This window comes from Equus asinus, chromosome 20, assembly GCF_041296235.1.
Source record: "Equus asinus isolate D_3611 breed Donkey chromosome 20, EquAss-T2T_v2, whole genome shotgun sequence".
In the NCBI taxonomy this organism is placed as follows: domain Eukaryota; kingdom Metazoa; phylum Chordata; class Mammalia; order Perissodactyla; family Equidae; genus Equus; species Equus asinus.
The window spans coordinates 34,511,593-34,535,556 of NC_091809.1; the positions used below are offsets into that span (position 1 = coordinate 34,511,593).

General features: G+C 36.5%; 1 protein-coding gene across 4 annotated transcripts in view; it reads left to right on the plus strand.

Moving 5' to 3' along the window:
• Positions 1 to 23,964, plus strand: part of ARHGAP32 (Rho GTPase activating protein 32) — a 319,072-nt gene that overhangs the window by 141,735 nt on the left and 153,373 nt on the right. For 3 of the 4 annotated variants that reach the window (XM_070489929.1, XM_044751953.2, XM_014864063.3), the window contains exons 3-5: positions 1,898 to 1,989; positions 2,534 to 2,575; positions 2,946 to 3,030. In XM_070489929.1, the coding sequence (XP_070346030.1) occupies positions 1,898 to 1,989; positions 2,534 to 2,575; positions 2,946 to 3,030 (219 nt within the window). The remainder of the gene's footprint in view (positions 1 to 1,897; positions 1,990 to 2,533; positions 2,576 to 2,945; positions 3,031 to 23,964) is intronic. The other variant, XM_014864064.3, reaches the window with a different exon arrangement.

Below are 23,964 nucleotides of genomic sequence, written 5' to 3' on the forward strand. Positions count from 1 at the left end.
AGTCCTCTTTCATTACTAAAGAATATAATAAGGGGCTGGCTCTGTGGCCGAGAGGTTAAGTTCACATACTTGGCTTCGGCAGCCTGGGGCTTGCCAGTTTGGATCCTGGGCACAGACCTAGCACTGCTCATCAAGCCATGCTGAGGTGGTGTCCCATTTAGAAGAACTAGCACGACTTACAGCTAGGATATACAACTATGTACTGGGGGGCCTTCGGGAGAAGAAGAATTAAAAAAGGAAGATTGACAATAGATATTAGCTCAGGGCCAATCTTGCCCTTCCCCCCGAAAAAAGGAAAATTTTTCTTTTTACTTTGGAAGATTTCTAAAAACGAATAAAAAGACTTCTAAGAATGATTGGTTGTGAAATATCTACCCTATAAGTAAACTTGCTAAGTTTATTATTAACTTTAGTAAGTTTATTAAGTTTAACCATACTAAGAACAAAAACCTCAAAAAAAAATTTGGTCCGGTGGACTCTAATGATACGTATAAAGGGTTAATTCTTATACGTTCATACATTTTTACCTCATATCTTTGAAAGTTATGGCTTTTAATATTTATCCAGACTCTCTTGGCTACTTTTTTTAATAAGAAAACATTTTTAAAAGTTCAGTTGATACTGTGAATCTCTTCTTTTTTTTAAATTTTTTTTTCATTGATGCATAATTGACGTACAATGCTATAATAGTTTCAGGTGTACAGTATCATGATTTCAATATTTGTATACATTGTGAAATGATCACCACAAAAAGTGTAGTTAACATCCATCGCCATACATGGTTATATAACTTCTTTTCCTTGTGATGAGAACTTTAAGATCTACTCTTAGCAACTTTCAAATATGCTATACAGTATTATTAACTATAGTTGCCATGCTATATATTACACCCCCATGACTTGTTTATTTTATAGCTGGAAGTTTGTACTTTTTTACCTCCTTCACCCGTTTACCTGCCCCCCACCATGCAACCACCAATCTGTTCTCTATTATCTATGGGATTGTTTTTTTGATTCCACATATAAGTGAGATTATACAGTATTTGTCTTTCTCTGTTGGCTTATTTCCCTTAGTATAATGTCCTGAAGGTCCATCCGTGTTGTCATAAATGGCAAGATTTCATTCTTTTTTATGGCTGAATAGTATTCCATTGTATATATATATATATGTACCACATTTTCTTTGTGAATCTCCTAACTCAATTTAACTGCTCATCCCGTGTGATTCTTCCCTATTATGTCATGTGGCATTGGCATTAATAATTAAAAGTTTTTTGTGACAATTTGTAGATAATATAGCATAAATTTGTTTTTTAAGGTGGATATTTGGATTTACTGTTTATTTTGTCTGGAGTATAAAGAACCTTTTGATTTTCCAGTTTTTGTTTTTAAAATGGTGCAGCTGAATGTGTCACTGAAGTTAAAAAATCACCATTATGAAAACTCTGGCAGACTAAGGACTTAGATGTCACTTTCAAATTTTGGTGTGAGAAGTGCTTGTTGTGATCTCTGAATTATGTTCATATTACCGTTTTAACTATTAATCACTGTGACCAAGGTTGTTTTATTCTAGCAACTCTGTGGGGAGATTTTAGTTTTGTGCTGAGACACATTATAATAGCTGATTTTGAAATTTGATTATAAGAGCATGAAGAGTCTTATTTTCACAGGAAATTTTTCCTAATACAGTAAAGTTAAATATTTAAATTAGGTGAATTTTTTCCCTTATTTTTAATAATTAAAACAAGTTAGTTACAATTTTACGAGATCATTAAATCAATATGTATTGCTGTTGGTACGGAGTCAGCAGAACCATTAAAATTAACTATAATCTGCTTTTAAAAACATATTCACGCTAAAGGAATAGTCATAATTCTTTTATCTTTATTTTTTTTAAGGCAAGAGGAGCAGACGTTCCAGAGATTTCTGGAGACCTTAGTCTTAAGACATGTGGCAGTACAGCCAGTATGAAGGTTAAACATGTGAAAAAGTAAGTATACTTTTACAGTGGGTTTTAAATGAATTCCTATAAATGGAAATTAGTTCTTTAATGTTCTTAAAAGTTTTGTTTAGGTTTCTTAGTAAAGAGGCTCTTACTGTTCATACATTAAATTGTACTATTAAGCCTTAAATTATGACTCAACAGTTAGTGGAATAGATCTGAAGATAGTCCACTTGTCTAAAAATACACTTCAATTTTGTTCTTGCAACAACTTTATGTCATTGTCTGTTAGGTTGCATTTGTTCAACAGGAACCATTCAAGTGTGTCTTTCTTGGTCCTTTTAATATGTGCTCCCGTGCATTTAGAAAAATCAGCTTTGTTGCTGGAGTTATAAGATTGGCATATCTCAGCTTTGCTTTGAGAAAGCCTGAATGCATGTCAGCAGTTGACTCTTAGGTGAGGTATCGGAAGATGTTTGTTTCAGTTTTAAAAAGAAAAACCATCCTTTTACTTGCTAGAAGGTTAGATAGCTATGTTTTCATTTTAAGTATAGAAAAGACAAGGTTAAAAATGTTCATTCTGCACATCCAGACCCACCAATCCCGGACTGATGGGCTGCGACAACATTCACAGGTAAAATCTGGTTTTGTATTTTGTGGTGGGAATGCTGCTTCTCGTTAGAAGCTGGCCATTCACAGTTTCCATAACATTCACTGAAAATTTAGTTTTTCTATGATCATTGACTTGGTTCAAGATTAGGAGAGTCTAGTAATGCTTTTTAATTTTTTTTTTTTGGTTTTGGCCTGTGCGCTAGCTGTAGTTTTCATTTGATTCAGTGTATTTCTGAAAAAGTTTGTGTGGATATATGTGTGCTCATGCGCATGTGCTTATTAAATAGTTTTGCTTGCATGAGCTCTTAAACACATTTTATTTTCTCCTTAGGTGTAGTAATTTTGACAATTCCAGTGTCTTGTATCTCACTTATTTATTTCATGCACTTCAGGTTACCCTTCACTAAAGGTCACTTTCCAAAGATGGCTGAATGTGCACATTTCCATTATGAGAACGTTGAGTTTGGCAGCATACAGGTATATTTGAAATATTTCCTACATACTAAATTAATATATATCTATATCTATATATCTGACAGGTGACACTTTGAAGTAGTTTTTTCTATCAGTGTCTTATCGGTTGATGTGAAGACTTTTATTCTCTTCTGTTGGCTAATACTTGATGCCTGATGACTTGTGATTCATGGGGAAACAGTATAATAGAGTCAATGTAAATCTCAGAATTTCTATTAGATTTCTGAACAGAGTTTGCCACTGTTTTATAGCATGAACTATTCTAGTTGTTACCTGGCTCTTGTGTTGGGTGGTAGCAGTGATTGATAAATCACAGTTGGGGTGAAGTGAAGCAGGGGCGGGGGGAGAAGTGCTAATGGAATTTCTTTCAATGTTTTTTTCTTATTGTGAAGTGTATAGTGTGTATGTGCATATATATGTATTCAAAGCATATTCATGTATACATATACATTACATAACTATATATGTACATTTTGAAGCCCAGGTTAAGAAGCAGATTTCCTCTGTGTCCCTCCTGTGTTGCACATGCCTTCCCTACCCTAGAGGTGACTTACACCATGACTTGTATATTCATTACCTTACATTTTTTTATTGTTTTACTATCTGTATGCGTCCCTAATCAATACGGTGTTTAGGTTTGCCTGCTTTAAACTTTATGTAATTGGAATTATTCTAATTCACTCAGCAAATATTTATTGAGCAAGTACTATGTGCCAGGCACTATTTTTAGGTGCTTTGGTTATATTAGTGAGCAGCACTAAAATCAGAGACCCATTCTTGAAGAGCATAAAGGATTGCCAAGAGAATAAGAGCTATGGCAAAAAGTAGAACAGGATAAGGAGGCTCAGGGATGCTGGGGTAGGTTGAAATATGCTACCAAGGAGGGCGTCATTATTGCATGTGTTCTTTCTGGCTTCTTTGATTTCACATGGTGATGTTTATCCCTGTAGACGTGAGCAGTTATAGTTGGTTCAGTTTGTTTACTACAGTGTATTAATTCATAGCATGCATATATCACAAATAATTTATCCATTATTTTGTTTCTTTGAAATTTGAGTTGTTAGTTTTTGGGTAACCAGCATCTCTCTGAACCTGGTGCAATTCTGCAGGAGTTTCTCATGGTATATACCTGGGAGTGGAAGTTTAGGGTTATAGTGTGCCCACAAGTCCAGCTTTATAAGTAGAGCCAAACTACTTTTTAAAGTCATTTACTAATTTATGCTCGTATAAGTAGTAAATGAGAGTTGTTCACATCCTTGCCAACTCTTGGTTGTTTGATACTTTTTAATTTTTACTAATCTGATGGAGATGTAATTCTCTCTCATTAAATTTTAATTGGCAGTCTCCTAATTTCTAATGCAGTTGGACATCTTTTCAAATATTTATTGGGCATTTTAGATTCCTAGTTTTTAAAACTCTAGATGAAGTCATTTGCTTATTTTGTTTTATAGATTTGCTTATATTTTTCTTATTCATTCATGGGAATGCTTTACATATTTTGGATCTTAGTCCTCTTATGTTCCATCTGGTCCTTTATTGTTTTTGTATGTGAGCTAAGAACAGCTTCTCCTATGTTGTGGCATATTTTTTCACTCTATGCTGCTTTCAATGTACAGGCGTTGTTTATTTTATGTATTTTATGTAGTATGTATGTACAAACCTTCTGACTTGTAGTTTTTCAGTCATGTTTAAGATGTTCTTCTCTGCTCTGAAGTTATTAAGATATTGTCTTATATTTTTTCCTAAAAACTTTATAATTTTGACTTTAAGATTCAAGTTACTTGGAATTGATCTTTATGTATAGTGTGAAAAGGAGTGATGTGAAAAATTTTGAACCCCTGGTGTGTTGACCAGTCAGAATGAATATTAACCATGGCACTGGAGCTGAGTCCTGCTGGCCTTCTCCTGTGCAAAGCATTGCCTCTCTAGTTGTGTAGATCATTGGTGGTCCAGTATTTCAACATTTTAACACTGTAGTACCCACCAGTCTTTTTTACAAGGAGTCCAATTTTATTATTTTAAAATATGACTAACTGTAGTAGTCAGAGTTCTCCAGTAAAACAGAACCAGTTGTGTGTGTGTGTAGAGAGAGAGAGAAAGAGAGTGGGGGTGGGGGGGGGAGAGAGAGAGAGAGAGAGAAAGAGATTTATTTTAAGGAATCGGCTCACGTGATTGTGGAGACTTGGTAAGTCTAAAATCTCCAGAGTTGGCTGAAGACCAAGGGAAGAGTTGATCTTGCAGTTTGAGTCCAAGGGCGTCTGTCTGCTAGCAGAGTTCCCTCTTCAGAGGAGTCAGTGTATTTTTCTAAGACCTTCATCTGTCGGACAAGGCCCACTCACATTGTGAAAGGTGATCTGCTTTACTCAGAGTCTACTGACTTAAATGCTAATCTTATCTAAAAAGTGACTTCACAGAAACATTTGAAATAAAGTTTCAGCAAAAGGTGACATAAAATTAACTATCACAGTCTGCCCTTTGTCATCTTGGCACTCCTTAAACCATACTTAATCTCCAAATAAAGACAATAACAAGGTCATACTTCTGCCTAACATGATTAACTATTTTTTTATACAACCAGAAGCACAAGGATTCAAAGTCCTTGGGTAATGTTTACTCTTCTTGATATCCTGTAACTTAAATACTATGATGTAAAGTTAAAAATACTTAAATACCATGATATAAATCTTATGTTACATAAGGCAGTAAGAGAGGGAAGAAAACAAAGATAGATGCCATGCACACACACACACACACACAAACATGTTCATAACAAAAATAAGGAGGAAATGCTCATGGTAATTACAGTCCTTGTTTCTACAACTGGTCATTTGGTTGTAGCTGGTATTGTAATTGCCTTCTTCCACAACTCATTCCATATTCCCTTTGCCTTCAGCAAGAAGTTCAGCTAGTTGTTGTGGTTCTTTACCTGGTGTGCTGACCCAAATCTTCATTCTGAGTCTGGCCATTAATAGTCCTGTGTGAATTGGATTCTTATAATTTTCCATTGAGTTTAATGACAGGGCATAATAATACTAGATACTAAGAGATGCTGTAAGAGCTGTCTCATGTTCCAGACATGCTCTTCCATTGTGGAGTAGCAGTCCAGTTTCCCCTGGGTAGTCAGGATCAGTCACCTCAGCCAACGTCTTAACTCCCTTCTTTGTCTGTTGATGTAGAGGCATAACGAACTCTAAGTGGCTGGGCGGCAGTCTTAACTTTCAGTTCAGTGGAATCATTGTGTATCTTCTGGTGGAAACATTCCTCCCTTTGGAACTAAGGTCTCTAGGTCAGCAGAGGATGCAGTTGTGGGGACAGGAAGCAAAAATTTTGCTAGTGAGTCACTGTGAGTAATATTGAGTCATGCCACTCCCATTTCCCACCTTCGATTCTCCAATGTGATTAGATCAAAGGGACTAATACGTCTATTTCCAATAGTAAAGAGAGCACGGATAGTCCATGGCATGATGGGTTAATAGAGATATGCAAAATATCACCATGGGATACTTGCAATCAAACACTTCTAAGAGACAAAGTTCTGGGTGACCATATATATGATATCTTTGAACATTTTTGTCAAACTAATGAGATTTTCATTTCCCTAATGATTAGTGATATTGAGCATCTTTTCATGTGCTTATTGTCCATTTGTGTATCTTCTTTGGAGAAATTTCTATTCAAGTCCTTTGCCCATTTTTAAATTGGGTTGTTTGTTTTTTTTGTTGTTGAGTGTTAGGAATTCTCTATATGAACTATTTGTGTATTTTGATCTAAAGTCAGTCTTCTAGATAGCATATAGTTGGATCATGTTTTTTTAATCCATTCTGCCCATCTCTGTCTTCTGATTGGAGAGTTTAATCCAGTACATTTAAAGTAATTACAGGTAAGTAATTACTGTCATTTGGTTATTTGTTTTCCATGTTCATTATAGATTTCTTCTTCCTAATTTTCTGCGTTAGTGTCATCTTTTGCTTTTAGTTGATTTTTTTTAGTGAAAGGTTTAACTTATTTTCTCATTTCCTTTTGTGTATATTCTATAGCTATTTTCTTTGTGGTTACCATGGGAATTACGTTTAACATCTTAAATTTATGAGTCTAATTTGAATTTATATCAACTTAACTTCAATAACATACAAAAACTCTCCTCCTTTATAGCTTGGTCCCCACCCCTTTCGGTTGTTGATGTCATACAATTACATCTTCAAACATTGTGTGCCCCAAAACATAAGTTAATAATTCTTTTAAATGCATTAGTCTCTTAAATTATGTAGAAAACAAAATATGGAGTTACAAACTGAAGTTAAAATACTAGCTTTTAGACTTATAATTTTTAAAAAAGGTGTTAATCTCTTAAATCATGGAGAAAACAAAAAGTGGAGTTACAGACCGTTGTTACAATAATACTAGCTTTTCTAATTTTCCATGTATTTACCTTTACTGAGGTCTTTGTTTTTTCATATGGCTTCTGGTTACTGTCAAGTGTCCTTTCATTTCAGCTTGCAGGATCCCTTTTACATTTCTTGCAGAGTAGGTATAATGATACTGAACTTGCTCAGCTTTTGTTTATCAGGGAATGTCTTAATTTATCTCTCACTTTTGAAGGATAATGTTGCTGGATGTAATATTCTTAGGTGGCAATTTTATTCTTTTAGTAATTTGAATATATTAGCCCACTATCTTCTGGCCTCCAAAGTTTCTGATAAGAAATCTCCTGATAATCTTATTCAGGATCCTTTGTATGTGACTAGTTGCTTCTTTCTTGCTGCTTTTAAGATTCTCTCATTGTTTTAGACTTCTGAAAGTTTGATTATAATGTGCCTTGGTATGGGTCTTTTTGAATTCCTCTTACCTGGAATTTGTTGAGCTTCTTTGATGCTTATGTTCATGTCTTTAATCAAATTTGGGAAGTTTTCTGTTATTATTTCTTCAAATATTCTCTCTGTCCTTTTGTCTCAGTTCTTGTTTTAAGACTCCCACAATGCCTATGGAATTGAGTCCCATAGGTCTCTTAGACTCTCTTCACTTTTCTTCACTCTTTTTTCTTTCTGTTCCTCACACTCAATAATTAATTTACATTGTCACATCTTCAAGTTCTCTGAGTCTTTCTTCTTTATTCTAAGTCCCTCTTGTGATGTTTTCATTGTAGTTATTGTACTTTCAGGCACAGAATTTCTTTTTAGATTTTCTATCTCTTTGTTGATATTTCCATTTTGTTCATACATCATTTTCTTGACTTTCTCCACATCTTCCTTTGGTTTTTTTGGGCATCTTTAAGACAGTTGTCCTAAAGTCTTCTTTGAGTAGATCCACCGTCACTTCTTTTTTAGGGAGAGTTTCTATTGATTTATTTTTTTCTTCGAATGGGCCATACTTTTCTGTTTCTTTGTATGCCTTGTGGTTTTTTGTTGATTCAATTTGGACATTTGAATGTAATAAAGTGTTACCTCTGGAAATCAGATTCTCCCCCTTCCCCAGGGTTTGCTGTTTTTTGTTTTTGTTTTTTTTTAAATTGTTTTAGGCTCACTCTGTGCCACTGATTAGCCTGAGGTGTAAACTTAAGGTCTTCTCAGATGTGTTCTGAGCCTGAGCTTTTCCTTGGGCTTATGTGGTCACTTTCTAATATTCCACATATTTGCAGTTGCTTTTGAATGTTCTAGTCTATAATGTCAGCTCCTCAAAGGGGAAAAAGAGAAAAATTAAGGGGGGAAAAAGAGCATTTGCCTTTTAAATTCCGTGGAAATGACTTCAGCTGGTGGGGACGGGGCTTGCAACAGTATGGGGAGGTGCAGCAACAATGGCCATGCCTCTTTGTTTGCACCTCTGGAGTCAGAAGCAACAATCAGTGATCAGAGCACAGATCCTTGATATTTTTAGGACAGGGTCTTTTTTGCCCACCCTGACTCCTGCAAGGTACATGCAAGCTGCTCCTCAAATGCATGCATGGTTGCCTCGAATGCTGAGGGGTTGAGGATGTGTTGCTGCTACTGTACTAAGAGCTGAAACTGACCAAAATTAACCACAATTTACCATCCAAGCCTTCCCCTAGAAATCGCAAGCCTTCAATAGGCTGCAGAGTTAGAAAATAATTACGTCAGACAGGTTCTGCCAGTGCAGTTATTGTCTAGGCGGGACATTCCTGGTGCTTCCTACTCCTGTCTTCCCAGAATCCTCCTTCCCAGAATACTTAACTCATTTTTAATGTAAGATTGACTATGTTCTGAGGAGAAAAAGGTAGGAGAACTTGGTAAAATATGTTTGGAATTGGTATCAGCCTTATTGTTGGCAGCTCTCTTATATCCCAGTAGGATGTTCATACTGTCAGTTTACTGATTCACTTGTTGCCTTCGAATATGTGCCAGTTGTGGGACATTCTGTGGTTATGTACCTTCTTCTTTTCACTCTGATCTTAGGAATTTCTCTTGGACTTACAGGTTTCTCGTGTTCAGATTAATAGCTCTTTCTACACTTCCGATATTGAAAATTTATAGTTGCAATAAGCCATTTTGTCCTAGAATATGTCACTGTCCACTAGATTTTTTAAATCAGGACAAAATTATTATTAACTTTAAGGCTTTCAGTTCTAAAATGAAAATTATTATTCTTAATCCTATATATCTTTAATCCTATAATTCTATATTTATACATAAATTCTGATTCTCAGTTTTTTAGAGTGAAAGACATGGTTGCTTATAAAATAATTTAGGTATAAGAGTTAATTTGGACCAGTAATATCACTACTATGTAACATACAAAAGAAATTTTTTTTTTTTCTTAAGAGCTTTGCTGTTCTTTACTCACGTGTCACCCTAAAAAGTCACGTGGAGTGTTTTTTCAGTGGATTGTTGCTATACACAGAGGCAGTGTTTCTTTTTTTTTTTATTATTATTATTTTTATTGAGTTATTGATAGGTTACAATCTTGTGAAATTTCAATTGTACATTAATGTTTGTCAGTCATGTTGTAGGTGCACCACTTCACCCTTTGTGCCCACCCCCCACCCCACCTTTCCCCTGGTATCCACTAAACTGTTCTTGGTCCATAGTTTTAAATTCCTCATATGAGTGGAGTCATACACAGATTGTCTTTCTCTCGCTGGCTTATTTCACTTAACATAATTCTCTCAAGGTCCATCCATGTTATTGCAAATGGAATGATTTTGTTCTGTTTTGCAGCTGAGTAGTATTCCATTGTATATATGTACCACATCTTCTTTATCCATTCGTCTGTTGATGGGCACTTAGGTTGCTTCCACGTCTTGGCTATTGTAAACAGTGCTGCAATAAACATTGGGGTGCACAGGACTTTTGGGATTGCTGACTTCAGGCTCTTTGGATAAATACCCAGTAGTGGGATGGCTGGATCGTATGGTAGTTCAATTTTTAGTTTTTTGAGGAATCTCCATACTGTTTTCCATAGTGGCTGCACCAGTTTGCATTCCCACCAGCAGTGTATGAGGGTTCCTTTTTCTCCACAACCTCTCCAACATTTGTTGCTATTAGTTTTAGATATTTTTGTCATTCTAACGGGTGTAAGGTGATATCTTAATGTAGTTTTGATTTGCATTTCCCTGATGATCAGCGATGATGAGCATCTTTTCATGTGCCTATTGGCCATCAGTATATCTTTTTTTGGAGAAATGTCTGTTCATGTCTCCAGCCCATGTTTTGATTGGGTTGTTTGATGTTTTGTGGTTGAGTTGCGAGAGTTCTTTATATATTAAGGATATTAAGCCTTTGTCAGATGTATGACTTGCAAATATTTTTTCCCAGTTAGTGGGTTGTTTTTTTGTTTCAATCCTGTTTTCATTTGCCTTGAAGAAGCTCTTTAATCTGATGAAGTCCCATTTGTTTATTCTTTCTATTGTTTCCCTTCTCTGAGAAGGCATGGTGTCCGAAAAGATCCTTTTAATACTGATGTCAAAGAGTGTACTGCCTACGTTTTCTTCCAGAAGCCTTATGGTTTCAGGTCTCACCTTTAGGTCTTTGATCCATTTTGAGTTTATTTTGGTGAATGGTGAAAAAGAATGGTCAATTTTCATTCTTTTACATGTGGCTTTCCAGTTTTCCCAGCACCATTTGTTGAAAAGACTTTCTTTTCTCCATTGTATGCCCTCAGCTCCTTTGTCAAAGATAAGCTGTCCATAGATGTGTGGTTTTATTTCTGGGCTTTCAATTCTGTTCCATTGATCTGTGCACCTGTTTTTGTACCAGTACCATGCTGTTTTGATTACTGTAGCTTTGTAGTATGTTTTGAAGTCAGGGATTGTGATGCCTCTGCCTTTGTTCTTCTTTCTCAGGATTGCTTTAGCAATTCGGGGTCTTTTGTTGCCCCATATGAATTTTAGGATTCTTTGTTCTAATTCTGTAAAGAATGTCATTGGGATTCTGATTGGGATGGCGTTGAATCTGTAGATTGCTTTAGGTAGTATGGACATTTTAGCTATGTTTATTCTTCCAATCCATGTACATGGAATGTCTTTCCATCTCCTTATGTCGTCATCCAATTCTCTCAGAAAGGCCTTGTAATTTTCATTATATAGGTCCTTCACTTCCTTAGTTAAATTTACCCCAAGGTATTTTCTTCTTTTTGTTGCGATTGTGAATGGTATTGTATTCTTGAGTTCTTTTTCTGTTGGTTCATTACTGGAGTATAGAAATGCTACTGATTTATGCAAATTGATTTTATACCCTGCAACTTTGCTGTAGTTGTTGATTACTTCTAACAGTTTTCCAATGGATTCTTTGGGGTTTTCTACATATAAGATCATGTCGTCTGCAAACAGCGAGAGTTTCACTTCTTCCCTCCCTATTTGGATTCCTTTTATTCCTTTTTCTTGCCTGATTGCTCTGGCCAGGACCTCCAGTACTATGTTAAATAAGAGTGGTGATAGAGGGCATCCTTGTCTCGTTCCTGTTTTCAGGGGGATGGGGTTCAGTTTTTGCCCATTGAGTATGATGTTGGCTATGGGTTTGTCGTATATGGCCTTTATTATGTTGAGGTAGTTTCCTTCTATGCCCATTTTGTTCAGAGTTTTTATCATAAATGGCTGTTGGATCTTGTCAAATGCCTTCTCTGCATCTATTGAGATGATCATGTGGTTTTTATTCCTCAGTTTGTTGATGTGGTGTATCACGTTGATTGATTTGCGGATGTTGAACCATCCCTGTGTCCCTGGTATGAATCCCACCTGATCCTGATGTATGATTCTTTTGATGAATTGCTGAATTCTGGTTGCCAAAATTTTGTTTAGAATTTTTGCATCTATGTTCATCAGTGATATTGACCTGTAGTTCTCTTTTTTCGTGGTCCTTGTCAGGTTTTGGTATCAGCGTGATGTTGGCCTCATAGAATGTGTTAGGAAGTGTTCCATCTTCCCTAATTTTTTGGAATAGCTTGAAAAGGATAGGTATTAAATCCTCTCTGAAAGTTTGGTAGAATTCCCCAGGGAAGCCATCTGGTCCTGGGGTTTTATTCTTTGGGATGTTTTTGATTGCTGTTTCAATCTCTTTCCTTGTGATTGGTCTGTTCAAATTGTCTGCCTCTTCTTGAGTGAGCTTTGGGAGATTGTAGGAGTCCAAGAATTTATCCATTTCCTCTAGGTTATCCATTCTGTTGGCATATAGTTTTTTGTAGTATTCTCGTATAATCTGTTGTATTTCTGCAGAGTCTGTTGTTATTTCTCCTCGCTCATTTCTGATTTTGTTTATTTGAGCTTTCTGCCTTTTTTTCTTTGTAAGTCTGGCTAGTGGTTTGTCAATTTTATTTATCTTCTCAAAAAACCAGCTCTTTGTCTCATTGATCCTTTCTACTGCCTTTTTCGTTTCAATAGTATTTATTTCTGCTCTGATTTTTATTATTTCTCTCCTTCTGCTGACTTTGGGCTTCATTTGTTCTTTTTTCTCTAGTTCAGTTAGGTGTGCTTTAAGGTTGCTTGTTTGGGATTTTTCTTGTTTGTTAAGATGTGCCTGTATTGCGATGAATTTTCCTCTTAATACAGCTTTTGCTGTATCCCATATGAGTTGGTATGGCATGCTATCATTTTCATTTGTTTCCAGGTATTTTTTAATTTCTTCTTTAATTTCTTCAATGATCCATTGCTTGTTCAGTAGTGTGTTGTTTAGTCTCCACATCTTTGTGCCTTTCTCAGCTTTTTTCTTGTAATCAATTTCTAGCCTTATAGCACTATGATCTGAGAAGATGCTTGTTATTCTTTCAATTTTTTTAAATTTGTAGAGGCTTGCCTTGTTTCCCAACATATGGTCTATCGTAGAGAATGTTCCATGTGCACTTGAGAAGAATGTGTATTCAGCTCCTTCAGGGTGGAGAGATCTATATATGTCTATTAAGTCCAATTGTTTTAGTTTTTCATTCAGCTCCACTATTTCCTTGTTGATTTTCTGTCTGGATGATCTGTCCATTGATGTGAGTGGGGTGTTGAGGTCCCCTACTATTATTGTGTTGTTTTTAACATCTTCCTTTAGGTCTGTTAATAGTTGCTTTATGAATCTTGGTGCTCCTGTGTTGGGTGCATAGATATTTATAAGCGTTATTTCTTCTTGATGAAGTGTCCCTTTAATCATTATATATTGTCCCTCTGTGTCTCTCTTTACCTGTCTTATTTTGAAATCCACTTGGTCTGATATGAGAATTGCAACACCTGCCTTTTTTTCCTTGCTATTTGCTTGAAGTATTGTCCTCCACCCCTTCACCCTGAGTCTGTGTTTGTCCTTGGGGCTGAGGTGTGTTTCCTGGAGGCAACAAATTGTTGGATCTTGTTCTTTAATCCATTTTGCCACTCTGTGTCTTTTTATTGGAGAGTTCAATCCGTTCACATTGAGAGTGATTATTGATGCATGTGGACTTAATGCTGTCAATCTGTCGCTCATTATCTTGTTTTCCCGTGTTTCTTTGCCTGTGTGCTTTAGACTACCCATTTAATACTGCAATTTCTTATGCTGGGTTTCTTAGATTTTTCCTTATCTATGATTTGTGACTCTGTTCTGTACTTTATTTTAGTGTCTACCTTGAAGTTTGTATTTAGAATCTCGTGTATAATATAGTCTATTCTCTGGTGGTCTCTTACTTACTTGACCAATACTGATTTAGACCACAAAAGAAATTTTGATGATGTCTCTTGAATTCCGGCCTTGTGATCTAGCTGGCCTGTCTGCACCCTCACTTGGATGACTGATGGGTGCCCGAGATTAGCATGCGTAGAGCAGTCTCCTCTCAGACTTGTTCCTCTTGCTGTCTTCTCCATCTTGGTAAATAGCAGCTTTGTCTTTCCAGTTCCAGAGACCAGCCAAAACCTTGGAGTCATCTTGGACCTCTCTCTTTCTGTTACTCTTCACATCCAGTCCATCAGTGAAATTTTTGGCTCTATCTTTAAAATAAATCCAGGATCTGACCACACCTACCTGTTTCTCTGCTGTCACCTTAGGCTAGCTATTGTCGTTTTAGGGGGATTATTTCAATAGCCTTATATAGTTGGCAGGACAGCAAGAATGATTCTTTCCAAATGTAAATCAGATCATGTCCCTTTCTCAAAACCCTTCAGTTACTTCTCACTTTCTTCTGAGTGAAAGCCACATTCCTTAAAATTTCTTACAAGGATTTACAGGCTCCACCCTTAACCTCTCTGACCTACCTGCTACTTCTCCCCTAAGAGGTAGTGTTCTGGGTGCAGTTGCCCCTGCCGTTCCTCCAGTATACGGGCCTCTGGACTTTCTGTTTCCTCTACCTAGAAAGCTCTTTTCTCCGGATATCTGTATAACTTGCTAACTTCCCTTTTTTAAATAGTTGCTCAAAAGGTTATCTTCTCAGAGAGAGTATGCTTTCCCTACATAAGCTTGCAACCCCTGGTCACCAACATTCCTCATCTCTCTCCCATAATTTATTTTTCTCCATAACAATTACTAACCTCTGGCATACTGGATATTTTATTATTATTTATTCTACTTTTTTTCACCTCAGCATCTGAAACAGTGCCAGATACATACAAATTACTTAATGAATAGATAAATGAATTTATATTTGAAGAAGAGATCAAATTTGCTTTAAAAAAGCTTTTTGAATTTTTTTACCATTTAAATTTTGCTCTTATGTGATAAGAATGTATATTCCTTATGAGTATATATATATTTATTATAAAACATCAAAGAGAGTGAATGACAAAAAGTACAAATTCAAGTTAAAATTCTGTATATGCTCTCTCCTGTTAACTTTTTATTATATATCTGTTTAGAATTTTTTTTGTATATTTATTAAATATATAGCTCTACTTATAACTATCTAATTATATATAACCTCTTAAAAATATAGATAGAATTCCATTATACATACTACCTTGAAAATTGCTTTTTTACTTGAAAGTATGTTTTGGATATATTTTTTTATTTCAGTAATTTGATTTACCTCATTCTTTTTCACAGCTTCATAGTATTTCATTTTATTATTATACCATAATTTATTTAATCAGTTCCCTATTGATGGATAGTCCATGTTTTCTTGATGTGAATATATCCATTAAATAAAATCCTGCAAGAGGATTTGCTGGATCAAAGAGTATGTATATTTAAATGTTGACAGTTGTTGCTAAGTTTATTTTTGAAATATGCTAGTTTACGCAGTGGTTAATGATAGTATCTTTCCTCACAATGATGAGCATTGTTAATGTTTTTATTTTTTGCCCATACAGTAGGTGAAATATGGTATTTTCTTATTGTAATTTGTGTTTTTTAGTTATGAGTGAAGTACGTTATTTTATGCTTGTAGATCATTTGTATTTCTCTTTCTGTGAATTACTTGCTGTATCCTTTTTCTGTTTTTTTAAAAAAAATTATTATTCTACTGAATTTCTCTATCTTCTTAATTGTATTCTGGCAAAGGACTAGACAGACCAACAGACTGATGACTTATAAGGACCTTATGAGTTAGTTTCTTTAACTGCAGCTTAGAGATGGATATTTGAGAGATGAGGTGACTTGCCAAGGATCACACAGATAGTAAATGGTAGAGTAGGACTTGAAACTAGGTAGTCTCTTTCTAAAGTACCCACCATTAACTATTGCAGTTTCTGGTGATATTTTTCTCCCGGTCACCTTTAGGTACCTGTGCGTTGTGTATCACACCTAATTGACTGTATAGTTCTTTCAAATCCATCCTTCTTTTCTATTCCTATCCCTTAGTTTAAGTCTTCGTTAACTCTGGTTTTGGCTCTACCATAGTTTTTGAACATGCCTCTGTTTCAATAATTAGGCCTAGTACTGTTTCAGTAATTTCAACCTCTGTGCAAAACCTTTCTTGGCCTTCTACTATCTGGTAAAGCTTTCTCATTCAAGATCTTCCGTATATGCTTCCAATACACCTTTCCTGCCTTTTATTCGCTATTCTCTGTCACTTCTATCAAGTTGAACTATTAATTTACTAAACAAGTCATGATCTTTTCTGTTTTAACCTTTCTTCCTATCATATATCAAGAATTTTGCATACTTTTCAAGACATGTATCAGATCTAACCAACTTCTTAACAGCTTTCCTGATCTACTTCTCTTTCTACCTCCAATCTCCAGCAAATGAGTTGGTTTCTGAATCATAACACATTATATTTTTTATATTGATATAATTCACATAACAAAAATTTCACATAACATAAAATTTATGTTTTTTTATTGAGGTAAATTCACATAACATAGAATTCACCATCTTAACCATTTAAAGTGTACAATTTAGTGGCTTTTAGCATAATCAAAATGTTCCACCGTCACCACTGTTGAATTCCAGAACGTTTTCATCACCCCCAAAAGAAACCTCATACCTCTTTAGCAGTTATTCTGTTACCCTTCTACCCAGTCTTTGATTTGCTTTCTGTCTCTGTAGATTTGCCTATTCTGGACGTTTTATATAATCATACATTATATTGTCTTTTGTGTTGGCTTCTTTTACTTATCTTAATATTTTCAAGGTTTGTCCCTGTTGTAGCATTTAGCAGTACTTAATTCCTTTTTATGGCTGAATAGTATTCCATCATTTGGGTATATCATGTATAGTTAACCATTCTTCAGTTCATGGTCATTTGAATTGTTTCCACTTTTTAGCTGTTATGAATAATGCATAGGCATACCTCGCAGATATAGGCGGTATAGGCATAATACCTCAGAGATATTGTGGGTTCAGTTTCAGACCACCACAATAAAGTAAATGTTGTAATGAAGTGAGTCACATGAATTTTTTAGTTTCCTAGTGCATATAAAAGTTATGTTTATACTGTACTGTGGTCTGTTGAGTGTGCAATAACACTGTGTCTAAAACACAGTGTATATACCTTAAATAAAAAATACTTTGTTGCTAAAAAATGCTAACCATCATCTGAGCCTTCAACGAGTCATAGTCTTTTTGCTGGTAGAGGGTCTTGCTTTGATGTTGATGACTGCTGACTGGTCAGGGTGGAGGTTGCTGAAGGCTGGAGTGGCTGTGGCAATATTTCTTAAAAGAAGACAACAGTGAAGTTTGCCACATCGATTGACTCTTCCTTTCATGGATGGTTTCTCTGTAGCGTGTGATGCTGTTTGATAGGATTTTATTTACAGTACTTCTTTCAAAATTGGACTTAATTCTCTCAAACCCTACCACTGCTTTATCAAGTAAGTTTATGTAATATTCTAACTCCTTTGTTGTCATTTCAACAATCTTCACAGCATCTTCACCAGGAGTAGATTCCATCTCAAGAAACCACTCTTTGTTCATCCATAAGAAGCAGCTCCTCATGTGTTAAACTTTAATCATGAGGTTGCCCCAATTCAGTCACATCTTCAGGCTCCACTTCTACTTCTTGTTTTCCTGCTTTTTCTGTCACATCTGCGGTTCCTTCCTCTTCTGAAGTCTTGAACCCTCAAAGTCATCCATGAGGGCTGAATTCAGCTTCTTCCAAACTTCTGTTAATGTTGATGTTTCGACCTCTTCCCATGAATCACGAATGTTCTTAATGGCATCTAGAATGGTGAATACTTTCCAGAAGATTTTCAATTTACTTTGTCCAGATCCATCAGAGGAATCACAATCTACAGCAAGTATAGCCTTACAAAATGTATTTCTTAAATAATAAGACTTGAAAGTCAAAATTAGTCCTTGTTCTGTGGGCCACAGAATGGATGTTGTGTTAGCCGGCCTGAAAACATTAGTCTTGTTCACATCTCTCTCAGAGCTCTTGGGTGACCAGGCGCATTGTCAGTGAGCAGTAATATTTTGAAAGGAGTCTTTTTCTGAGCATTAGATCTCAACAGTGGGCTTAAAATATTCAATAAACCATGTTGTAAACAGATATGCTGACATCTAGGCTTTGTTCCATTTGTAGCCCACAGGCAGAGTAGATTTAGCATAATTCTTAAGGGCCCTAGGATTTTTGGAACAGTAAATGAGCATCAGCTTCAACTTAAAGTCACCAGCTGCATTAGCCCCTCACAAGAGAGTCAGCCTGTCCTGTGAAGCTTTGAAACCAGATGTTGACTTCTCTCTAGCCATGAAAGTCCTAGATGGCATCTTCTTCCAAAATAAGGCTGTTCCATCTACACCGAGAATCTGTTGTTTAGTGGAGCCACCTTCATCGATTATCTTAGCTAGATCTTCTGGATAACTTGCTGCAGCTTCCACATCTGCACTTGCTGCTTCCCCTTGCATTTCTATGTTAGGGAGACGGCCTCTTTCCTTAAACGTCGTGAACCAACCTCTGCTGGCTTCAGACTTTTCTTCTGCAGCTTCCTCACCTCTCTCAGCCTTCGCAGAACTGAAGAGAGTTAGGGCCTTGCTCTGGATTAGGCTTTGGCTGGTTTGATCTTCCATCCAGACCACTAAAACTTGCTCCACATCAGCAATAAGGCTGTTTTGCTTTCTTATCATTTGTGTATTCACTGGAGTAGCACTTTTAATTTCCTTCAAGAACTTTTTCTTTGTGTTCACAACTTGGCTTTTTGGCACAAGAGACCTAGCTTTGGCTTTCGACATGCCTTCCTCACTAAGCTTAATCATATCTAGCTTGCTTTTTTTTTGGTGAGGAAGACTGGCCCTGAGCTAACGTCTGTGGCAATCTTCCTCTAATTCTTCTATGTGGGACACTGTCACAGCATGGCTTGGTGAGTGGTGTGTAAGTGTAAGTCCAGACCCGGGATCCAAACCTGCAAACCCCAGGATGCCAAAGTACGGTGCACGAACTTAACTACTATTCCACTGGGCTGGCCTCCAGTCATTTCTAGCTTTTGATTTAAAGTGCGAGACACGTGGCTCTTGTTTTCACTTGAACACTTAGAGGCCCTTTTAGGGTTATTAAGTGGCCTAATATCAATATTGTTGTGTCTCAGGGTATGGAGAGGCCCAAGAAGAGGGAGAGAGATGGGGAATGGCTTGTGGGTGGAGCAGTCAGAACACATAGAACATTTATTGATTGTTTGCTGTCTTATGGGTGCTGTTCACAGTGTCCCAAAATAATTACAATGGTAATGTCAAAGATCACTGATCACAGATCACCATAACAAATATAATAATAGTGAAAAAGTTGGAAATATTAAGAATTACATGGGGCCCGCCCCGTGGCCAAGTGGTTAAGTTTGTGCGTTCTGCTTTGGCAGCCCAGGGTTTTGCCGGTTCAGATCCTGGGCATGGACATGGCATCACTCGTCAGGCCATGCTGAGGCGGCGTCCCACATGCCACAACTAGAAGGACCCACAACTAAAATATACAACTATGTACTGGGGGGATTTGGGGAGAAAAAGCAGAAAAAAAAAGAAGATTGATAACAGTTGTTAGCTCAGGTGCCAATCTTTAAGGAATAAAAAAGGAAAGAATTACTGGGGCTGGCCCCGCAGTGTAGTGGTTAGGTTTGTGCATTCCGCTTTGGCAGCCCAGGGTTCGTGGGTTTGGATCCTGGGCGCAGACCTACACACTGCTCATCAAGCCATGCTGTGGCGGCGTCCCACAAAGAAAGTAGAGGAGGATTGGCACAGATGTTAGCTCGGGGATAATCTTCTTCAAGCAAAAAAGAGGAAGATGGGCAACAGATGTTAGCTCAGGGCCAGTTTTCGTCACTAAAAAAAAAAGGAATTACCAAAATGTGACACAGAGACACAGAGCGAGCAAATGCCATTGGAAAAATGCTGCTAATAGACTTGCTCGAAGCAGAGTTGCCACAAACCTTCAATTTGTAAAAAAACCCAATATCTGTGAAGCACAATAAAGTGAAGCACAGTACAATGAGGTATGCCTGGAAAGCAGTCACCTGTTTGTGTGAACATGTGTTTTCGATTCTCTTGGATATATATGCCTTTTTGAATATAGCCACCTTGTGGGTATGACTAGATGGCCGTGCTTATTGTACATTTATACATCTTCTTTGGAAAAATATCTTTCAAGTTCATATTTTAATCAGGTTGTTTGTCTTTCTGTTGTTGAGTTGTAAGAGTTCTTTATATTATTCTGAATACTGGACCCTTGCCAGATACATTATTTGCAAATATTTTCTCACATTCTGTAAGTTGTCTTTTCATATTCTTTATAGTGTGCTTTGAAGCACAAATGTTTGTAATTTTGGTGAAGTCGAATTTATCTATTTTTTTCTGTGGTTGCATATGCTTTTGGTGTCACATCTAAGAAACCATTACCTAACCCGAGACCACTAAGATTTATTCCCATGGTTTCTTTTAAGAGTTTTGTGGTTTTAATACTTACAGTTATGTCTTTGATCCATTTTGAGTTAATTTTTGTATATGGTGTGATGTAAGGGGTCCAAATTCATTCTGGTGAGTGTGGATATCCAGTTTTTGCAGCACCATTGGTTGGAAAGACTACCCTTTCCCCCTTGAATGGTTCTGACACTCTTGTTGAAGATCTGTCCCCATAGATGTATGAGTTTGTTTCTGGACTCTCAATTCTGTTCCTTTCATTTATATGTGTTCTATGCCAGCACTGCTGTATTTTGATTACTGTAACTTTGGAATGTGTTTTGAAATTGAGAATTGTGAGTCTTCCAACTTTGTTCTTCTTTTTTGAGATTATTTTAGCTATTTTGGGCCCCTTGCAGTTCCTTGTGAAGTTTAGGATCAACTTGTCTATTTCTGGAAACAAAAGAGTTGAATTTTTTGTAGGAATTATGTTGATTCTGTAGTTCAATTTGCAGATTATTGCTTTTTTTTTTTTGGTGAGGAAGATTGGCCCTGAGCTAACATCTGTTGCCAGTCTTCCTCTTTTTGCTTTAGAAAGATTGTCACTGGACTAACATCTGTGCCAGTCTTCCTCTATTTTGTGTGTGCGACACCACCACAGCATGGCTTGATGAGTGGTGTGTAGATCCATGCCTGGAATCTGAACCCGCAAACCCTGGGCCACTGAAGCAGCATGCATGAACTTAGCCACTACGCCACCAGGGTGGCCCCAGAATATTGCCATTTTAATAATACTAAGTCCTTATCTAACATGGGATGTCTGTCTGTATTCCTTAAGTTTTTCACCAGTGTTTTATGATTTTCAGTACACAAGTGTTGTACCTTTTTTGGATAAATTTATTCCTAAGTATTTTATTCCTTTTGATGTTATTGTGAACATATATATTTTTATATCATTTACCATTTTCCACTTTGATATACTGTTATTTATTCTTTGGTATTCCTAAGCAATTAATAAACTCTTTGTGTGGTTGTGTCTCACTTTTTACATCTCTGGAACTCAGCACAATCTTTCAAAAGTAGTGCTTAGTATTCCTCGGATGAAAGGTACCTCATGATGTTCCCTGTTAGATGTGTCGGGGAGTCATTCATTCAACAAGCACTCATTGGCTATTGGATATGTTTCAGGTGGCATACTATATGTTGTAAATATACAAAGAGTAAGACAACATTCCTTCCCTTGAGATGTTCATACTTAATTGAGGAGACTAAACTATGAGAGGATAATTATAGCATAACATTCTACATGTTAGAATCAAGGTACGTTAGTTGAGGTTAATTTCATGTCTTCATTTATTTATCCATACATATATATTCAATAAATATGGAGAAATTAACTCTGTTTTGAAGGATCAGAAAATGCTACATAGAGGAGGTGACATTTGATTGGTATTTTAAAGGAGAGTGGGAGTTCCCTGAGTAGAGACTGGGACATCACGAGCAAAGGCCAAGTCTCAAAAGGCCATGTGTTCATCATATCATTATCCATAGAAAAAAGTTAGAAGTAATGCACATCTTCAAATGTAGGAATGGGTTATGTAAATTATGGACTATTCATACAGGGAAATCCTGTGCAGTCACTAAAAATCATGTAGAATATTTGCTGGAGTGGAAACAATGTTCATGTTTTATTGATAAATTTAAAAAACCTCCAAGAGAGCAAGATACTGTTTCTGTAAAACAAAAATTTATATGTAGGTATAAAAATTGTTGGAAGAACTTGTAGGAACAAGGTAATAGTTACAATTTTGGAGGGAATGCTTTGATAATAGATAGGCAGAAAAATGACTTCCCTGTTTAAGGATTAGAGCAAAGAGATGTGAAATTTTTTCATATACGATTTTGTAAAACAGAACTTTTCTCTGTCATTCTGAAGGGCAGAGTAATTCTTAAATCATGTGTTCCACTTTTTGAGAGAAAAATAGGCCCTGAGAATCCTCGTGCATTCCTTTAATTCTAATTTAATTTGTATCTGATAAAATAATTCCCAAGCCCGTGTATGTTTTTTTCTGGTGGATTGGCAACACCAATGCTTCAGATTGCATGGATGTGTTCAAATCTTGCATCTGCTACTTTGTAGCAGAACATCGCCAAATTCTCTGACTTTCCTGTTTCAATCTCAGTTCAGTATCGTCAGTTGTAACGTGGCGTACGATGGCATTGTCACGTTGAGGAGAATTGATACTGGTGTGGTGTAGAATGAGTGGTGTGGAATACAGCTGGTAGTGTGTTCTCATTGTGCCATACTCTCCTGACCACTAGGGAGAGTGTCAGTGCATCCTGGTCTTGTTTTCCTTCTTCATACTAAAAAGGAAGTGCAGTTCCTGGATACCCTGGAATACTGGAGGGCAGCTAGTGTCCTTCCAGCTAAGGAAGTTGTAGATGATTGGACCGGGGATTGGATAGGTGAAGAGGAAAAAAGATGATAACACTGAGGCACGAGAGGCTGTACCATGTCATTTTCTTATTTTAGCCCGCTTTTGTAGAGCGTGAATAAGCTATCTTTAAAAATTAGTACAAAGAATTACTCTGGTCATAGAAATAGATTGTTGAATCATCTATATTTTCCTGGCACACATTCTACTGGGTTAAATATTTTAAAAATAAATTCCTTTTCACTCTATTAAGATTTTATGATTTTTGTGTCTGTATTCATTAATGATGTTGACCTATAGATTGTACTTTCCCACTAGCCTGAGTATGGGGAACTTCACTGCTCCACCCCCTTTTTTAAAATGTATGCCCTGTAACAGAGTGTGGAAATAGAAATTACCTGTTCTTTGGAGGCTTAGTAGAAGTTTCCTGTTAAAACCTTTTGGGCCTGGTTTCCATTTGAGGGCTTAATCTTTAATTACCATTTCAAGTTATGATTTTATTTTAGTCTAGTCAGGTTCTTTTGTGTCTCCTTAGGTCAGTTTTTATCATTTATATTTTCTTAGAAAATTGCCCATTTAATGTAGGTTTTCAGATTTATGAGTGTAAGTTGTACATAAGATATTCTTAAATTTGGTTTTATCAAGAAATCAGCTTGTGGTTTTTATTGATCAACTTAATATTCCCTTCCCTCCCGTACCCCAGTCCCTCCCTCCCCTCCTCTCCTCCTCCCCTCCCCACTGCATCCCTTCTGCTGTTCCCTCATACTATTAGTTCCTAAACATACTTTTTTCTTTCCACATTTTTTGTTATTTTGTCGTTTTTTTGTTTCTTGAATTCAAAGTTTAATTCTCTTGTT